General features: G+C 42.3%; 1 protein-coding gene and 1 long non-coding RNA gene across 4 annotated transcripts in view; one reads left to right on the top strand and one right to left on the bottom strand.

Annotated features, from left to right (window-relative positions):
- rwdd3 (RWD domain containing 3) overlaps positions 1–16,574 on the top strand; it is a 29,069-nt gene that overhangs the window by 3,750 nt on the left and 8,745 nt on the right. Inside the window, exons 2-5 of one of the 3 annotated variants that reach the window (XR_004896809.1) lie at positions 958–1,190; positions 4,518–4,742; positions 6,798–6,916; positions 7,063–7,328. Coding sequence is in view for 2 of the 3 variants with exons in the window: in XM_031292765.2 (XP_031148625.1) it covers positions 958–1,190; positions 4,518–4,742; positions 6,798–6,916; positions 7,063–7,177 (692 nt within the window). In the remaining variant the exon portion in view is untranslated. Of the gene's footprint in view, positions 1–957; positions 1,191–4,517; positions 4,743–6,797; positions 6,917–7,062; positions 7,471–16,574 lie in introns of those variants that run through there. The other 2 variants (XM_031292766.2, XM_031292765.2) reach the window with 2 other exon arrangements.
- On the bottom strand, positions 501–16,309 carry LOC118494684. The gene is made up of 3 exons (XR_004896810.1): positions 16,300–16,309; positions 14,525–14,528; positions 501–609 (listed from the first exon to the last, which is right to left on the bottom strand). It is a non-coding gene; the product is annotated as an uncharacterized LOC118494684 (long non-coding RNA).

Below are 16,574 nucleotides of genomic sequence, written 5' to 3'. Positions count from 1 at the left end.
AACACAAACAAATATATTTATTCACCTCTATTCACACACACAATGAGGCATATTTCAGTTGTGATTGAACTGTATTTTTTGAGTTACTATATAGGCCAACTTTGATCTTGACATATAGGCTAAGCATTCTGTAGCAAATAACAATAAACCCACTATTAATTACATTATCTTAATGCAGTGTAACTACTTCAGCATGTAAATAATGCACCTAAAATACAAACGTGGGCGAGGGCGTTCAGCAATCCCTATTATATCGAATCAACAGCCAGTGCAATTTAGCTAGCAGGTGAAGAATACAAACAGCGAAAATCACCAGTTAACTTAATTTAAATTTGCAAGACCAGGCTTAAATGAACTGACAACATAAGTTATACGACTTACAGTTCTCAAGGACGTGCGCACACACACACACACACACACACGATCTCAACTGGCTTATCATTGGGACACCGTCTTTTTCCTTTCCTTTCTCCCTTTTTCTGCCGAGTGACGCGTTATTTTCCGACATGCACTCTAACAATGCAGCCCTATTTCTGATACCGTGGGGGGCAGAAATGTTGCCGTCGGGGGCCGTCACGGTCAAATCAACATAGAGGAAACACTGTGACACTCCTCAGATCTCTGCAGGGTAAATTGAGACAGATAGCTAGACTCCAAGATCTGTCCAATCTTGAGTTTTCTCTCGCACAACTATTTTGCAGCGGCTCTGTGCGGAGTTTAGCACCGCCCATGGCGGTTCGGATTGGTTTGAAGAAATGCCATTAAACCAGAGCACGTTTTCCTTCTCTGAATGCTATGTGGAGTAGCCAGATCCTCCCTTCAGCGCGCTTTGGAGGAGGGTCTGGCAAAGCGAGACTACACTTTATTCAACCACAACACAGTCACAGTCAAAACTCAAATCCTACTGTCTGTTAGTCCTGTAGCAGTGCCGCAGCGTTCACTCTGTTTGCCTTGTAGCTCAGGATGGGCTCATGGTCCAAATCAACAGCACTGTCGGAGGAGAAAGAGGGCTGGACGTGAGACTGTTGTTCCATCTGCAGCCCAGCTACCCTTCCTGTCCCCCCGCCATCTCCGTCTCTTCCACTGCTCTCTCCAGGACCCAGTGTCACAACATCAGACAGACGCTGCTGGATCAGGCTGCAGCTTTACCTCCAGAACCAATGGTCCATCAGCTGGTGGAGTGGTTGCAGGTAGGCTGAATGAACAAGTTTACAGACGCTCTGTTTAGCTGTTTCTTTAGAAATGTAGCCGTTAACATTAGGGATGGCCCCCAATTCCGATCCAATTTTTAAAATATTGAATATCTGCCGATAGCGAGTCCCGGTCCGATGCTTGCTGCACACTTTTTTTATTTACAAAAGTTAACAAAGTAAAAGATGTCTTCAGGTTAACTTAGTGCAGCTATCATTTTTGTAAAACTCACATATAAAATCAACTTCACAAATCCACTTTGATGATATTGGATGTTGGGACTATTTTCACTTTCTAGTTTAAAATACTTCCACACTGCTGACATTTTGACCCGATGTGAGTCGAGTGCAGATGTGAGTTGCGCCGTCTGTGTCATACTGAAATTTGTGAAATCCATAAAATAATAAACTTTTCTCATTGCAAACAATAACAGAAGATGGAAATCATTTCAAAAAGTTTTAGCTATCTATGATTGTTTGATTGCTAACGTTAGTTCAAAACGCCATTCAAGTGACAGCCTTTGTTGTGTTTGATTGCTAACTTGTAGCCAGCAGTGAACAAACTTATGTTATGTAGGTCCATTTTTATTGTATTGACATTACAGAAGTCTCTCGTTAGCAGGTTCTTGTAGGCTACTTCAGCCTCTAATCTAGAACTGACATCAGGGATCATGCCGTGAAAATGTGATGCCTTAAGGCTGATTTACACTTCTGCGTAAAATCTACGCCGTTGCTACGTACATAGGTACAGTAGGTGAAGACACAAACCTACGGCGGACCCTACGCCATAGCCTGATGTGCGCTTCTCGAAAAATGTAACTACACCGCACATCGCAGCGACGCACGCCGCTCGGCTGTGGCTTTGTAGCGTTGCATTTCCCCCTACTCATTTCCTGGTTCTCTTACTCTAGAGTCGGTACTCGCTCCGAAGCTAATCGCCGTCACTCTCTCACCTCACTTCTCCCTCGCTCTACCACACACTCCCCACACACACACACACATGCCGGCTCGACGCACACACCAGCGCACAAGTATAAACATCAGGCCACTTTCGGTACGTAGGCAACGGCGAAAGCCCTCCGCAGAACCATAAAACGGCCTTTACGCTAAATAATAAATTGCTGCTATGTCGCAGAGTGACACATGCGCAACTCACATCTGCACTCGACTCACATCGGGTAGTGACAAAGGTAATGAGTAATGCCAAGTTACTTGCGAGTTTCCATGCTGCCGCAAATTGTGCTCAGCTGATGTAAATGATAGGAGTAAAGTGATTTTTGACTATGGGTGGGGGACAAAATCGATACAGCATAGTATGGTGATATTTTCTGTGACCATACTGTATCCATACACAGACGCCAAGTATCAACCTATTGTTATATATGTGTTGGTCAGTTTGTCGGCTCGACAATCCCATTTTGCAGCAATAAAAGTGAGATGAACAAGAAATTACATTTTTTAGATAAAACGGATGTTGACAAAGTTTCATTTTGGGGACATAATTTGAAATTGGGAAATATTTGAAGTAGGATAAAAGGTCATAAATTGCAGTATATCGCAGAATATTTTAAATCGCAATAATAACATATTGTGACATAAGTATCGTGATGATATCGTATCATGAGGCCTCTGGTGATTCCCACTCGTATCCAGTGATGGGAATAACGGCGTTATAAATAACTTTTTTTCAGTAACGAGTAATTGAAAAAAAAAAAGTATTACTCTTCCCATCTTAATAACGCTGTTACTCCCAAAAAATGCGGCGCGTTACTATATTTGAAGCTGTTTTTTTCATCAGACCAATTAGATCTCTGAGTCTGAGCCGGGAGGCAAAGACTTTTTTTACTGTTGTTCCTTGGTTAGTGGGCAGTGCACGACGCAAGCGCATAAATGCTGACGATTGGCTGAGGTTGAGTAAAATGTCATGGTTAGCCAATCAGAGGTAGAGTTGGGCGGGTGTTCGAAAGCACGCATAGTCGGACACACAAGAACGACACAAGCGAGTCAGTCAACGAGAGAGAGATAGGTATGGCGTTATGAAATCAAGGAGAGGGTTAACTTTTCCTGCTACAGGTTTTACACCGTGGTCAGAAAGAACAGAGGAGAGACTTTGTTTCTCTCACTATATGAGAGTCGGTACTCACTCCAAAGCTAATCACCATCACTCTCTCACTTCTCCCTAGCTCTATCACCTACTCCCCACACACACACACACACACACACACACACACACACACACACACATGTCGGCTCGACGCACACACCAGTATAAAGATCAGGCTACTTACGTTATTTGCACTACAAAGAGTGTATATATGTTATTTATTTTAGGTATAGTGCTTAACAAGCATAATTTAATTTTGCCCAGTTGTGGCTGTGTGTTGAGGTGTTGTGTTATTTGTATCGATCCACTATATAAACATAATATCTACATACGTGGCATTTGATAGGAGGCTAGTCTCACTTTGTCCCACAGCAACATTAAAATAGTTTAGATTTGTGTACATTGTTTCTGTTAATAATGTATTGTATTAAGTGTCCATTTCATTATGATATTCAGATTTATCATAAATAATTGAACATGCACATGTATTTTAAGTTCCATTAAAGAGGGGTAGGTGGAGGTGGGGTCACATTTGAGCATTTAAAAATGTACTTGAAAGTAACGCAATAGTTACTTTCTGAAGTAACTAGTTACTTTCATAATTTGTAACTGAATAACTAATTTAGTTACTTTTTGGAAGAAGGTACTAGTAACTGTAACTAATTACTTTTTAAAAGTAACTTGCCCAACACTGCCCCTATCCTCGACCAGCTAAAAATGCCCATATTGGCTCCGAAACTTGCGATCGAAACATCTCCAGTTTACATATAATTGAACAACATTTTTACATTAACCTTCATGTTGTCCTCGGGGCAAATTTGGCCCGTTTTCAAAGTTTCTATGTAAAAGAAAAATGGGTTTTATTCAACCAAATTGCCCAAAAATAACACAGATGGTTCCATACACCAAATAGGCTGCGATTATCCATCAACATACGTTCCTCTGATCTTACCTATTATTCAAAATAATTCATAATTTCTGGGTTTTATAAATCAAAAATGAGGTATAATTTCATATGAATGAGGTGTATGGACCATGAATTCCATAAATAAGTGTAAAACTAGTGGTAATTAGTTGGAATAAAGTTGGTTAAGAAGATGTAGCACAGAATTGGGTGAGCATTTATAATTGATGCTTATGAACAGGAAAAAACAGACAGAGGACAACACAAGGGTGAAGGGAATGCTCCTCAGATAATCATTTTTGTCTGTGTTAAAAACCAGCAGTGTGTGGAGGTGACGGAGAAGTGCAGAGGGGGTGAGGAGGAGGCGAAAGAGAGAGAGAGAGAGGAGGAATGGACGGCAGTGCTGTCGTTAGACCACATCCGATCCCGGAGTCGTTACATCGGTCTGCTGGAGCGCTGGAGCCGGACGCTGCAGCTCACTGGGCGCTTACTACTGGGACAGAGTATACTGGTGGTTCTGCAGGGAGCCAGACCCAATATCAAGGTACCAACCCACATGTTCAACACACCATCAGCCTGCTGCTTTTTGCATTATGTCTTTTATGCATGAACGTACTAGGGACGGGACGTTTATTTGGCAGTTTGCAGATTATCTGTATCGGCATTTTATTTGCCCGATAACCGATAAAGTTAATGAATTTAAAAAGTGTGCTACTTTGGCTCCGCTACAGCTCTGTCTCTGTCCCTCTGCTTCAGTTTCACTCACCACTGAGTCTGACTAGATAGATAGATAGATAGAACATACATACATACATACATACATCCATACATCCATACATCCATCCATACATCCATACATCCATACATACATCCATACATACATCCATCCATCCATCCCGAGGGAAATTTTAGGCATCCAGTAGCTTAGACAACCATAACACAACAAACACACATATATCTCACATACATAAAAATCACTCACAGAAATTCAAAGAGTTAACAATTTGTGAAGTGATTACAAAGGTCTGGTATGGACTGACCCGCCCACAACACCATCTGACTCTCTTTTACTGGGTATCATGTTGAACGTTTCTCATTTCTTAAAGAATTGCTTAAAGCATTTAAACTAAGTTTTGTGTTAATGTTTGTAACATTCCAAAATCTTAATTTTGACTTTTTCACATTAAATGCAGTTTCACCAACTACTAATAATCGGTATCGGCATCGTCATGAGCCTTGAAAAAACAGTATCGGTCGAACCCTAGTACATACAGTACATATACTGTATACTGGACATAGGTCTACTGTATGTTTTATGAATAAGGATGTAACAATACACTCAACTTACGATTCTATACGATTCACGGTTTTAAGTTTCACGATAGGATTTTCTCCGGATTTGTTTTAACAGAATGAGCTGCACAAATGAGTGAAAAATGTTCCATTATACAAACTGTGCTAAACAACAGATGTGTCCTCTTATCAAAAGTGCAACTGAAATTGTATTTTATCTTAAATAACAAAAATAAAGTATTAATAATTACATGTGTAAAACATCTAATTACTAATGAACTTGTTTTGGTGGAACATTAGCAACCCGCAAAAGAAACTACCACCACGTACAATATTAAATGAAGTTAACTGTTCACACAACAAAGTAACGTGATCTATTTAAATTAGCTGGATACATGGTTAAACCTCATTAGCTCTTACCAGTGTATCTCCGCGTGTACTTCGTCCACAGCAATCCCACCAATCGGTCCCAAAACGTCCCAGTTAGAGAGGAAATGCTGCAAACAAATTCTTTGTTGTTTTCTGAAGAGAACAGAGTGTTTGAGAACGGCAACTTGCAGAGAGCGGAAGCCAAGGGACATCCGGGGCAATTATCCTGGAAATGTACTGTTGTTGATCCAGACTGCATCACAAACTCTGCGTGGCCCACACACACACACACACACACACACACACACACACACACACACACACACACACACACACACACACACAAACACACAAACACACACATCATCGGGTTGTTCACATCAGACCACTTTTGCTCATCAGACCAATACCAATGTATTAAAGGTGCTCTAAGCGATGTTGGGTGACGGCACTTCTTGTTGACGTTCAAAGTATTTTCAAACAAAAACGGAGGCTAGCTTGCCCCTCCCTCCTCCTCATCCCGGCCCCTCTCCCTCCCTTTCCGTGCTTCTGCGCACTAACCCCCCATCTCCCACCCCCAAATCCTTCTTGTCGGTTATACGCTGGAACACTGTTTATGTTTGGTGGTGCAGGTTGGCACAGTTTGTTTTTGTTGCTGTTTGTGGAGCCTGGGCTGTCTACAGAGACCGCGCTATTTTACAGTGTGTTCAGGAGACAGGTAGCTGGTGGATAGTGAGATGTTTGCTTTATGTGACAAAAATGTTGTAAAAACGTGTGACATCGCTTCGAGCACCTTTTAAAGAAATGATCAGCCAATACCAACGTGATTACCATTATATCCAGCCTTCCCTAGTTCTAACCCTTATTATATAAACCACACTGTAAACACTAGTCGTGAATGATGAGTGCATTCTTGACCGTACTCATGTCTCTTCAGGAGTTCTGTCGCCTTTTGAAGACGGTGAAGGTGGATGTGGATTCTTCAGGCAAGAAATGCAAAGAGAGGATGATGAAGGTTCTCATTGAAAGCCCTTTGTCTTCCTCCTGCGGACATGGGTATGGATCACAGGCACGTGACTCTGATGTAGCGGAGGAATGGAATAAGGGCAGAACTTCTAGGGCCATGTGGTCAGTGTTAGATCACACAGCAGCAGCTCTTATAATGGTTTCTCTCTGTGTTTCTCTCCGTGTCTTTCGATCAGTCTCCAGGGTTTCGTAGTGAAGAACTACGAGTCGTTCCCAGAGCTGGCCGCAGCCTTCCAGGAAATCAACATGACTGAGCTTTACCAGCAGATACTGCCATCATTAAGGGACTGACAGCACACAGAGTACCATGGTGACCATGGTGACTTGACCTGAACTGAGAAGATCCTTGACAAGATTCAAGGAAGTAGGAACAGGTGCACACAGGAAGAGCTGGCTGTGTTGTGTGTGACCCTAAATGTGATAAAATCGGGTTTATAATTATGTTAAAGGTCCAGTGTGTAACGTGTTTAGTTGTTAATTATCAAAATCTGGATATTTACTACCACCATCAATTCCAAGTATTCCTTTTGGCTTGAAATTTTTACATTTGCATTCGCATGAACTGGGGTAGACGCTCCATATTCATGCGCCATCTTGAAATACGTTTGCCGGTAAGGGACATACAGGACATACTGCTCCGCCTTTCACGTTTTCGCTGTCACACGATAAACTCACAGGTACTGCTAATGCTGCTAATGGGTATCGTAGCTTCCCGGCCCCGGCAAGTTTGAAGAAGGAAACATGGAGGACCACACGTATTCAAAATCCAAATTTCAGAAACAGGAGTCTTCTTCTTCACCCATGATTTCAACGCTAGATGGGAGAAATTCCTACACAGTGGACCTTTTAAGGGCAAATGTAATGTTGTGTGTCTTTGTGGTATAGACAGGTGACGGTTATGTCTGCCTAAAGAGAAGTCCCAGACTCCCCCCTCCTAGTGCCACTCTTAGACGCTGTTGCACAGCTCCAGAGGCAGAGACTGACACAGAGCCAAGGCCTCAGGCGCTGGCACTGGAGATACGAACTCTGCTAAAAGCTTGCAAAAATCAGCAATATAACTCCACCAGAAAGACCATCCTAAAAAGGCCTTAGTCCTTAGACTCCAAAGTATCCAATTGGATTCTCACACGGCATGTCCTGAAATCAGTTAATGGTGGATTGATTTTGGGGGAAAAGTCTCTTTTTGTGAATATAAGACAACACTAGACAAAGAAATCTCTAGTAAGCTGTCCAGAACTTACTCAGGTTTTTTTGTGTGTTGAATTCCTTTCGAGCACATTAAAATCTTTTTTTTTTTTGCATCTGATTCTGACTCTGTGGATTTTTCGAAGACCTTTTGGGATTTGTTGTCATACTTAGGTAAAAACAGAAAAAGCATTAAAAAAGGGCAGTTGGCTTTCGGGTCCGAGCCATTAATCTAGCCTTGGCGTCGGAGCTATAATTCACTACAACAGCTACCCAGAATTCCCAATGAAATGTAATGGCCGATACCCAACTCCAACACAACTCTAGAAATGTGTAACTTCGGCTCAACAACAGACACAAAGAGACCGATGGTCGTTACACAGAATAAACATGGATTCATTACCGCTGATGTGTATTCTGCCGCTTGATTTAATCGCCATTGATAAACCAATTGGTTTGTTCGTAATAAGTCCATGTGAACACAATTTGGGCCGGATCTACAAGGTGAAAATCTTTTTGTTGTTGTTGTTGTTGGTCTAAACCAATTGAGCTGAACTACAGGTATAAAAGCTAGCGATGGCGAGATGAAGTTCTCTTAATACATCCATGACAATACCACCTGTTGGTCAAAGAATGTAAAACAGGCAGGTATATTACAGATGATCTGATGTGATCTGTATTTTGTGCCAGGAAAAGCTTACAAATACAAAAGAGCATTAGATTTAGCACAACAGTGTGTACATAGTATATCCAAAAATGTAGCCTACTGTTATGAAAAAAGCCATTTGATGCAAATGCTTCTTTTTGAGATGCGTTTATGGCATTTTTAAGGCATTTTGACTGCAGTGTTTAATTTTGAAGGAATGTGAGGCATTTTGCATTTTGGTGTGTGCAGTTTTGAAAAACGGAGAGAGTGTTTTGATAACTGTTTAAGCAGATGTAAAAAAAAAACAACTGTAAACGATGAGGCTCCAGGAGTAGTATCATCTGTGAGTCATTGTGAAAGAGCGCCACCTGCCCATTGACACCTCGTTGTGGCCGAACATGGTAATGATATCTTTCTTGCGTGATGATAAAAGCAGGGAGAAGAAACCGCCTAAAGCTTTTGTTGTCTGACTTTACCTAATGTAGTTCCGAGAGCGATCGAAAAACAACAATTTACACAGTGATTTTTTTTTGTCCGACAATTTAATTTATTGTCGCGTCGCGAAAATAATAACAAATAAACTTACACTTGGCGGGCCGCGATATGGAAGAAAATAGATATCGGGATATGTCTTGTCCTAATACCTCACAATGCCAATATTGTGGCAAACATTGGGCTTTAACAAAATAACTCACAAAATATTTTTGATAAATAAATCTTCCCGGGTTAATGTAGATATAATGACTAAGTGGGTAAAGTTAAAAAATAATAGAAGAGCTAGAAGATGGGTAACCAGAAAACTGCCACCACTTTAACTGGTAATGCAGCCATTTAAACCAAGGACTAAGACTAAACTAACGACATTTCGATATAAGCATATCTAAAAATCTAGACGAGTATTTAGTCTCGTATCCCCATGAATCAAATATATATATAGAACTCTGGTATAAAAACCTTCGTTATTCTCTCCCCGATCATTGGCCAAAGATCTTAGAAACAGAAGAAATACAGAGCTCATTAAGTCTGATAATTCTGTAAATTTGCCTCATTGCTTCAATTTATAAACAGTATACAATGGATTGGCGCCACCAGACGACTTCAACCGTTTATTAATACAGCAGACTCGGACTTACTAGAGCGGTTGAAAACAAGGAGCTGTAGGTTCCTTTTAAAAAAAAAACCTTTTAGCCATAATGCACTACTATTTAAAGTAGTGCATTATGGAACACACTACCCCGAACTATAAGGGGAAATGTCCCACTCTGGCCACTTAAGAGCCGGGTAAAGGTTGTTGCTGGCTCAGAGCTAACCAATGTGCATCCACCTCTGACTGCATGCTGTACCGTATCCGACCAGTAGAGCGTAATTGGTGAATCGGGTCTCCGTTTAACACGTACTAATGAATTGTTAGTTCTTTCTGTTGTTAACGACTATTAATGGGTTATTCCTGTTGTTTCTCTTTTGCCTGCTTTACACTAGTTTTGATATAGCAAATATGTGCTGTTGTGAAGTTATTGTGCTTTCTATTGTAAGTGGACTACAGATGGAAATTAGCCTTGGGGCTATAAACTGAGCACTTTTTACTATGTAGCTTCTGTATATGGTTCATCAATATTGTGCATTTACTGTCTGACAAATCATAAACAAACAAAACATAAACAAATCGATATATTGACCAGCCCTCCTTCCTCACACCCGGGAAGCTTCAGCTCGTCCACTAATTTTTTGACGTCAACGATCTGAATGTTTTGGCTGAGGCATGGCTGTAGGTTACGCGGTTAACAGACCGCTGTCCCAGCATGCTTTGCGTTCCAGGTGGTGTCGGGTGATGGTACAGGCACAGAGCCAGGATGAGCGGCAGCCTTTACTGTAGGATGTCCTACGCCCACGAGTTCAGTGGGCATAGATTTCATGCGTATAGTGAAAGCCGTTACGAGTGGACTGCAGAAAGGTGAGCCAGCATCACTGCAAACACGCAACAAAGTCAGTTAGTCACGATTTAAAATGGAGGAGACATTGACTCAAAGCTTAGGGCCCTATTTTAACGATGTCTAAGCGCACGCGTGAAGTGCCTGGCGCTGGCTGCGTTTTATGGGCAGTGTCCAATCCAATTTTGTGTGTGCTAGAGCTGACACAGGAAGCTGGTATCGGGGGACGCTATTGTTTGCGCTATATGTTCAGTACCGCGCATATGTTGTTAGGGACAGTGTGGACTGGCAGACTAGCATGGGGTGGCAAAGAAACTACGCATCGTTAGCTAGGGCTAACTATGCGTAGTTTAAGTCCAGTTTAGACAAAAGAATTCGCGGGACGAGTTGGATAAAACTTGCACATTCTTGCAAGCGGAAAGTCGGTACTGCAGAGCATTCTGAAGCTGCCAGTTCACACCAATGATGAGGAGAGGAGAACAGGCGTGGCATAATCTCCATTACACTAGCAACAACTCTTTGTATTAGTCCTAACTTCAGAATTTCAGGCTTTTTTGAGCTGATTTGTTGCGTCTAAATAGAATGTGGTAGTGATATGAGAGGCTTGGCTACAGCTAAAAAACTCGGCTATTTCCATACGCTGACGTTTGTAACATTAAAATAAAAAATGGATTATAGCCAGTGCACTTTATGTATATAGTTTGTAGCTGACTCGACCAGCGAGTCTTTGGGCTTTGAACAGAGGAGAAGTCTCGGACGTTCTAAAACCAGCCTCGGAGTATCGCTAGCTGACGTCTCTATGGCTGTAGAAACAGGAGACGTCTCTCTTACGTTACTAAACTAGCCCTGGAGCCGACTAGCGGACTCCTATTGGCTGTAGAAACACCGGAGACGTCTCTACGTCTAAAACCCGCCTCTGGAGACCGCGACCAGCTGACTTCTATACTTGGTCTGTATGAAACAGGAGACGTCTCTTACGCGTACTAAACCCAGCTCTGGAGACCTCGCGAGCAGCTGACTTCTACTATGACTGATTAGGAAACAGGAGACGTCTCTTACGTTCTAAAACCAGCTCGGCAGTCTCGACTAGCTGACTTCTCTATTGGCTGTAGGGAATAAACAAACAGGAGGACGTCATACTCTACGTTCTAAAAACGACGCTCGGAGACGCCACCAGCTGAGTCGCAGCGACACCATCAGCGTGGTTTGCGGGCAAGAGCTGAGACGCGCCGGTACAGACCGCTGCAACTTTGCGTTGCAACGATCTAAAAACCCAGTTTCATCTCGTTACAGTGCATTCTTTGGTCTGAACTGAACTGATCTTACATTCATCAAAACACTCTTAACTCTAAGAAGCATCATGTCGCCTGGACAGTGACAACTCAAGGAACTGCTATATGCTCACTGCTGCTGCGATTACAGGATAAGCTGATATCCGGCGCCGGATTTGCTGTAGTAGTCAGTCTGGCTACACCCCAGCATGCATTCTGGGATAGGAGAAAAAAATGCTGTTTGCATTCTTCTGAACCCAATGATCGTCTAAACACATCGTCTAAGCTGCGGACGGCGGCGCAGCATCTGAACTCGATCTACGTCACTTTGACGGTTTGAGAACGCAACACACAGAGAGAGGAAGTTGATGAGACAAGCCTGACATCTCATCATATCTGAAAATATGAAATATTAACGTGTAAATCTTGTCTTGGCTCACCTGCGCTCATGGTGAGTGACGGATGCAGAGAAAGCGCGTAGGGACACGACGGTAGCGAGGGACACGTCCATCAGAAAACCCCCTGGCACTTCAGGCACTGTGAAGTCCCTGATAAAAACCAGAGCAAATCCCCTGCGGAGGTCAACGGTCAGGCAGGTCAATACCTCCACAGCAGTAGCTGGGCAGACGCGCTGCACCCGGCTCAACCTTAGACGGTGTCTGTACTCGTCGGTCAGGCAGTGGAAAAAAACATTTTACACAGTTTGTTTTTACTTAGGAAACAAAGTTTTAATGAAAAAAGTGTGGAAAATAGATACATTTAAAAAACATACACAACTTTTTCAGTATCTGGTCCCCGCTATGCAAATAGTTTTTTTCTAATGAAAGCGTATTAAACAAAGTTTGTCCACAAGTTGAAAAAAAAGTGTTGAGTTTGAGAAAAACAGTTTGAACACATTTACAAACTTCAGAGCGTCACAAAAAACGCAGACTAAGCATGAATCTCAAAATGCATCAAGATGTCATGAATATTAAAAATGTCGAAATACTGGCCAAAAGCATCAAACCCAAAACACCAAGCACTCCAGATTGGCCAACAGCTCGGTTCACATCAATCATTCAGAGACCTGGGTGTGTATAGTTACTCTCCCGGGACCATGATCCAGGGTGCCGGCAGCCTACTGAGTAGAAAACTAGTTAGACAAAAGCAGCAAAAAAAACAAACAAAGATTTAGAACTCAAATCATGAAAAAGGTTCACAAATTATAAGTGATAAAAACAACAGAAAAAGTCGGGGATTAACAACAACGTTACAAAAAGCTACAAAAATGTTGAACATTGACAGAAGAGGCAAAAAGTCAAACAGTCTAAGTAATCAGTACCCCTCTGTGTATGTAGTAACTGGATACATATACTTAGTACCTACCCCTCTGTGTGGTGTAATAAGGATACATATTATAATGTCGGGGTACCAGAACCTCCTCTGTGTTATGTACTAAGACAATATGATTAAGTAGGGTACCAGTAACCCACTGTTATGTAATACTGATAAATATCTAGGTACCATACTCAATGATTATAACTGATGATACGATATTATATCTTAGGGTACCACGTACCCCTCGATGTTAGGTAATACTGATACATATTATATTATGGTACCAGTACCCCATCTGTTTATGTAATAAAGCCGAGAGTATAAATTATGGACCAGTACCCCTCCAGGTATGTAATAGTGATAATATTAGAATTAGGGTACCAGTACGCCTCCGTTTTATTAATCCATTATAATAATATTATGATTTATGTACAGTACCCTTGCCTGGGTGGTTATGTAATAAGATATATTATAATGAGGGTACATTAACACACTCTTTGTTCTTTAATAAAGCTTATTACTACTTAGGGTAACCAGTACCCCTCCAGCAGGGTCGTGTGACACGATGAACCTGACGCGGCAAGCGCAGACGGCGGCAAGCAGGTGCTCCAACGCTGGCGTCTCGTTGGGATCTGGGAGAGACTGAGACGTAGCATCGCCACGGCAACCGGGGGCGGTACCCGGACAGGATGAAGCGCTCCCGGACAGAGGGGGGACGTACAACGTCTCGGACGGTGAGGGAGGGGAGGGCGGCGAGGAACAGCGAGGTGAGCGGAGAGAGACCACAGGAGCACTCAGGCAAGAGAAGGATCCTAGCGGTTGGTGTAGGACGACACTGGAAACGTTAGAGAGAGAGGTTGTCACACAGTCCAGGGCTCATTTAGCAGCAAGGTTCTTTCAATCCAAGACTGTTACTGGCACTATACTACAGGGTTTTTCGATGTGAAAAAAACAAATGTGAAAAAATCCTGTGAAAACGCGGTCAAAAGCGTTGAGAAAAACAACAAAAAGTATGAAATGTGACAAACTGTGAGAAAAATCAACACTAATTTGGGTGAATAAGCAACAAAAAACTAAGTTAAAACCAATAATCATTGAAAGTTGAGAGAGATGAGAGCGTCAAAACATCCACAGCTGTGTTGGCAACAACCAAACACTGATGCAGACAGTTGTTTTTGTCAAACTTAAGGCCCGTGGGCCAATCGGGCCTCTCGCAGGTTAGATTGCGCCCACCATTTCAGTTTCAGGTTCATAATAATTTTGGCCCACTGAGTTTTGTCAAAAAGGAAACCAAACTTACCTGAGGTGTTCAGGTCCGTGTGGTGTCGGGACTACACTGCTCTTCATCAGTCAGTCAGCGAGAGCCACACCACACCACACACACACACACACACACACACACACACACACACACACACCACACGTCTAACGTCTACAGTGTGCTCTGTTTTAGCTAATTAGATCTGATTTCAGCCTGAATGAGTTTTTTCTCTGCAGAGGATTTCGGATGTCATGAGACTCCACACACTGCTGACACACAGACCACACACACCACACCACACACACACACCCACACACACACACCAAACACACACACTGACACACACTAACACACACTGACACACACTGACGGACACATAGTGCGTCTCACTATCTTTGTGGGGACCCGACCTTGACATAATGCATTCCCTAGCCCCTTACCCTAACCTAACCATCACCACTAAATGCCTAACCTTAACCCTTACCCCTCACCCTAACCATAACCTAATTCTAACCCTAATCCTAAAACCAAGTCTTAACCCTCAAACAGACCTTTAAACTTGTGGGGTCCAGCATTTGGCCCCACAAGGCTGTCGGGACCCCACAAGTATACTGGACTCCCGGTTTTTGGACCCCACGAATATAGTTAAACAAGAACACACTGACACACACAGACACACACACAAACACACATACACACACTAACACACACATACGCACACAGACACACACACTGACACACACCACACACAGACTTAAGACCCTTAAGATTCATCACAAATTTAAAATCTCATACTCATCACTGTCTGCTGTACTCTCGGGTCGAGTGGTTCTCCCTCTCAATCAGGCGTTGGATGCACTGGCATCTTTTTATTTATAAAGTCAGTATTAGGACTACTCTCCTTATCTGAACGCTTACATCCTCCCGAGGTCTGCAGGGACGTATCACTTGCGTTCACAGGATCTGTTTTTATTGTCAGTCCCTAAATCCCGCACTGACTTGGGTAAAAAGGCTTTTAATTTGCAGCACCATCTGCATGGAATCAGCTTCAGAATGAGCTACAGTTGGTCTCACTTTGTTCTTTTAAAGATTTGCAGAAAGGCGGTCTGTCTGTCATTGTTTTTAAATCAATTTAGGACCCAGATTGTTTATGATGACATTGTTGTTTGAATAAGATGAGTGAAAGTGTGCAGTGTTGGGAACATTACTTTAAGAACGTAATTAGTTATAGTTACTCACTACTTGTTCCAAAAAGTAACTGAGTTAGTAACTGAATTACTCTATGATAAAAGTAACTCGTTACCAGGGAAAGTAACTATTTGTGTTACTGTTAAAAAAAAAAGTTGCTATATTATGTCAAAGAATTTGGATTTTTTTGAGCAGTTGTTTAGTTGTGAGGTAGAAAGATCTATCTTCTGCTGCTGGGAGGACTTTGCTCCGAGTCCTTCTTTGCTAGTGGATGGAGAGCTATCCTCTGGTGGAGGTATCGCTGGTTTTGGTCACTAGCTTTGTAGATGCGTGTGTCGTTGTGAGATGCTTCATTAAATTAGAGTTGCTTACAACAGATGTTGACAAAGTCTTCTCTCCTGGACATAATGTACACATTACATGCACGTTCTCGCCTTTGACCACAATGAATTTGAAGTAGTGCTTATATCTCCACCTTGAAAACACCAACTTTTCATCAGATTGCTCCTGACTCGCCATCTCTGCTGCTTCATCGAATCTCTGTTTAGCTGTTGTGTGTGTGTGTGTGTGTGTGTGTGTAGCGCGTGCTGGTAAAAACACTGGCTCTGATTGGCTACCATGAAAAATTGGACTCTGCCTTAGCCAATCATATGGGCTTACCTCGTTATTAACCCACCTCCTCACTAGCTGTGAGCCAGGGGGTGCGTTCGGATTACACAGTTTATTCAATCAATGCATAGTAACGCACCGCATTTAACGTCCAGTAACATTAACGGCGTTGTAACGATGGGAAAAGTAATTAGTTAGATTACCGCGTTACTGAAAAAATAACGTTGTTACCTAACGCCGTTCTTACTACTTGTTATTGTCTTTGTATTTATTTTGAAACCAC

This window comes from Sander lucioperca, chromosome 3, assembly GCF_008315115.2.
Source record: "Sander lucioperca isolate FBNREF2018 chromosome 3, SLUC_FBN_1.2, whole genome shotgun sequence".
NCBI lineage: Eukaryota > Metazoa > Chordata > Actinopteri > Perciformes > Percidae > Sander > Sander lucioperca.
The sequence above is the reverse complement of the archived record's forward strand: the minus strand, read 5'-3'. Positions and strand labels throughout refer to the sequence as shown.